The sequence below is a fragment of the Procambarus clarkii genome, chromosome 4, assembly GCF_040958095.1.
Source record: "Procambarus clarkii isolate CNS0578487 chromosome 4, FALCON_Pclarkii_2.0, whole genome shotgun sequence".
NCBI lineage: Eukaryota > Metazoa > Arthropoda > Malacostraca > Decapoda > Cambaridae > Procambarus > Procambarus clarkii.
In genome coordinates, this window is record NC_091153.1 from 59,351,232 (window position 1) to 59,352,768 (window position 1,537).

The window sequence follows — 1,537 nt, forward strand, 5'->3', positions numbered from 1 at the left end:
TGGGAAGACACAGTGTCTATGCTTAAGGCACAACTCTTCTAAACACGAGAGTTAAGTATACAACTTTAGAACACTTTCCCACCAGGAGACTCGAACCCTAGCCAGCACAGAAGCCTTCCAGCAACTGGCATAACAGGTACGCCTTAACCCTCTCCACCACCCGCTCAGACCCTTAAAAGAGATGGTAATTTCGGAGTATTTAAATACACCAAAGATCATCACCTCCCAAGAGCACTAGAGCAAGTGAGGGATTTCTTCTGCTGTGTGCCGCCTTGTGTATAGTCACCCGTTATGAGCACCACACTTAATTACTTTGTATTTTGTACAGGAGGAAGCGTTGAAGAAACTGCTCGAACTGTAGTAATTCATCAGGACATGAGGAAGCTGCAGTGATGAGGTCACGCCATGAGGAAGCTTCAGCAGTGATGAGGTCACGCCATGAGGAAGCTTCAGCAGTGATGAGGTCACGCCATGAGGAAGCTTCAGCAGTGATGAGGTCACGCCATGAGGAAGCTTCAGCAGTGATGAGGTCACGCCATGAGGAAGCTTCAGCAGTGATGAGGTCACGCCATGAGGAAGCTTCAGCAGTGATGCGGTCACGCCATGAGGAAGCTTCAGCAGTGATGAGGTCACGCCATGAGGAAGCTTCAGCAGTGATGAGGTCACGCCATGAGGAAGCTTCAGCAGTGATGCGGTCACGCCATGAGGAAGCTTCAGCAGTGATGAGGTCACGCCATGAGGAAGCTGCAGTGATGAGGTCACGCCATGAGGAAGCTGCAGTGATGAGGTCACGCCATGAGGAAGCTTCAGCAGTGATGAGGTCACGCCATGAGGAAGCTGCAGTGATGAGCTCACGCCATGTGGAAGCTTCAGCAGTGATGAGGTCACGCCATGAGGAAGCTTCAGCAGTGATGAGGTCACGCCATGAGGAAGCTTCAGCAGTGATGCGGTCACGCCATGAGGAAGCTTCAGCAGTGATGAGGTCACGCCATGAGGAAGCTTCAGCAGTGATGCGGTCACGCCATGAGGAAGCTTCAGCAGTGATGCGGTCACGCCATGAGGAAGCTTCAGCAGTGATGAGGTCACGCCATGAGGAAGCTTCAGCAGTGATGCGGTCACGCCATGAGGAAGCTTCAGCAGTGATGCGGTCACGCCATGAGGAAGCTTCAGAAGTGATGAGGTCACGCCATGAGGAAGCTGCAGTGATGAGGTCACGCCATGAGGAAGCTTCAGCATTGATGAGGTCACGTATGAGGAAGCTGCAGTGATGAGGTCACGCCATGAGGAAGCTGCAGTGATGAGGTCACGCCATGAGCAAGCTTCAGCAGTGATGAGGTCACGTATGAGGAAGCTGCAGTGATGAGCTCACGCCATGAGGAAGCTTCAGCAGTGATGAGGTCACGCCATGAGGAAGCCTCAGCAATAAGGTCACGCCATGTGTACTATGCGTGTCGCGGGAGCTGGTACGAGCCCGGTAATGTCGCTCAGAACACCGAACCCAAAACGAGTGAAAGCTGAGGGAAAAACTGTTCCAACT

General features: G+C 52.6%; 1 protein-coding gene across 1 annotated transcript; it reads left to right on the forward strand.

The window, feature by feature from the left end:
• Nucleotides 1–392: 392 nt before the first annotated feature.
• Nucleotides 393–1,268, forward strand: LOC138371904 (ribonuclease Y-like). The gene has a single exon (XM_069336956.1). The coding sequence runs from the start codon at nt 393–395 to the stop codon at nt 1,266–1,268; it is 876 nt and encodes a 291-aa protein (XP_069193057.1).
• The last annotated feature ends 269 nt before the right edge of the window (nt 1,269–1,537 follow it).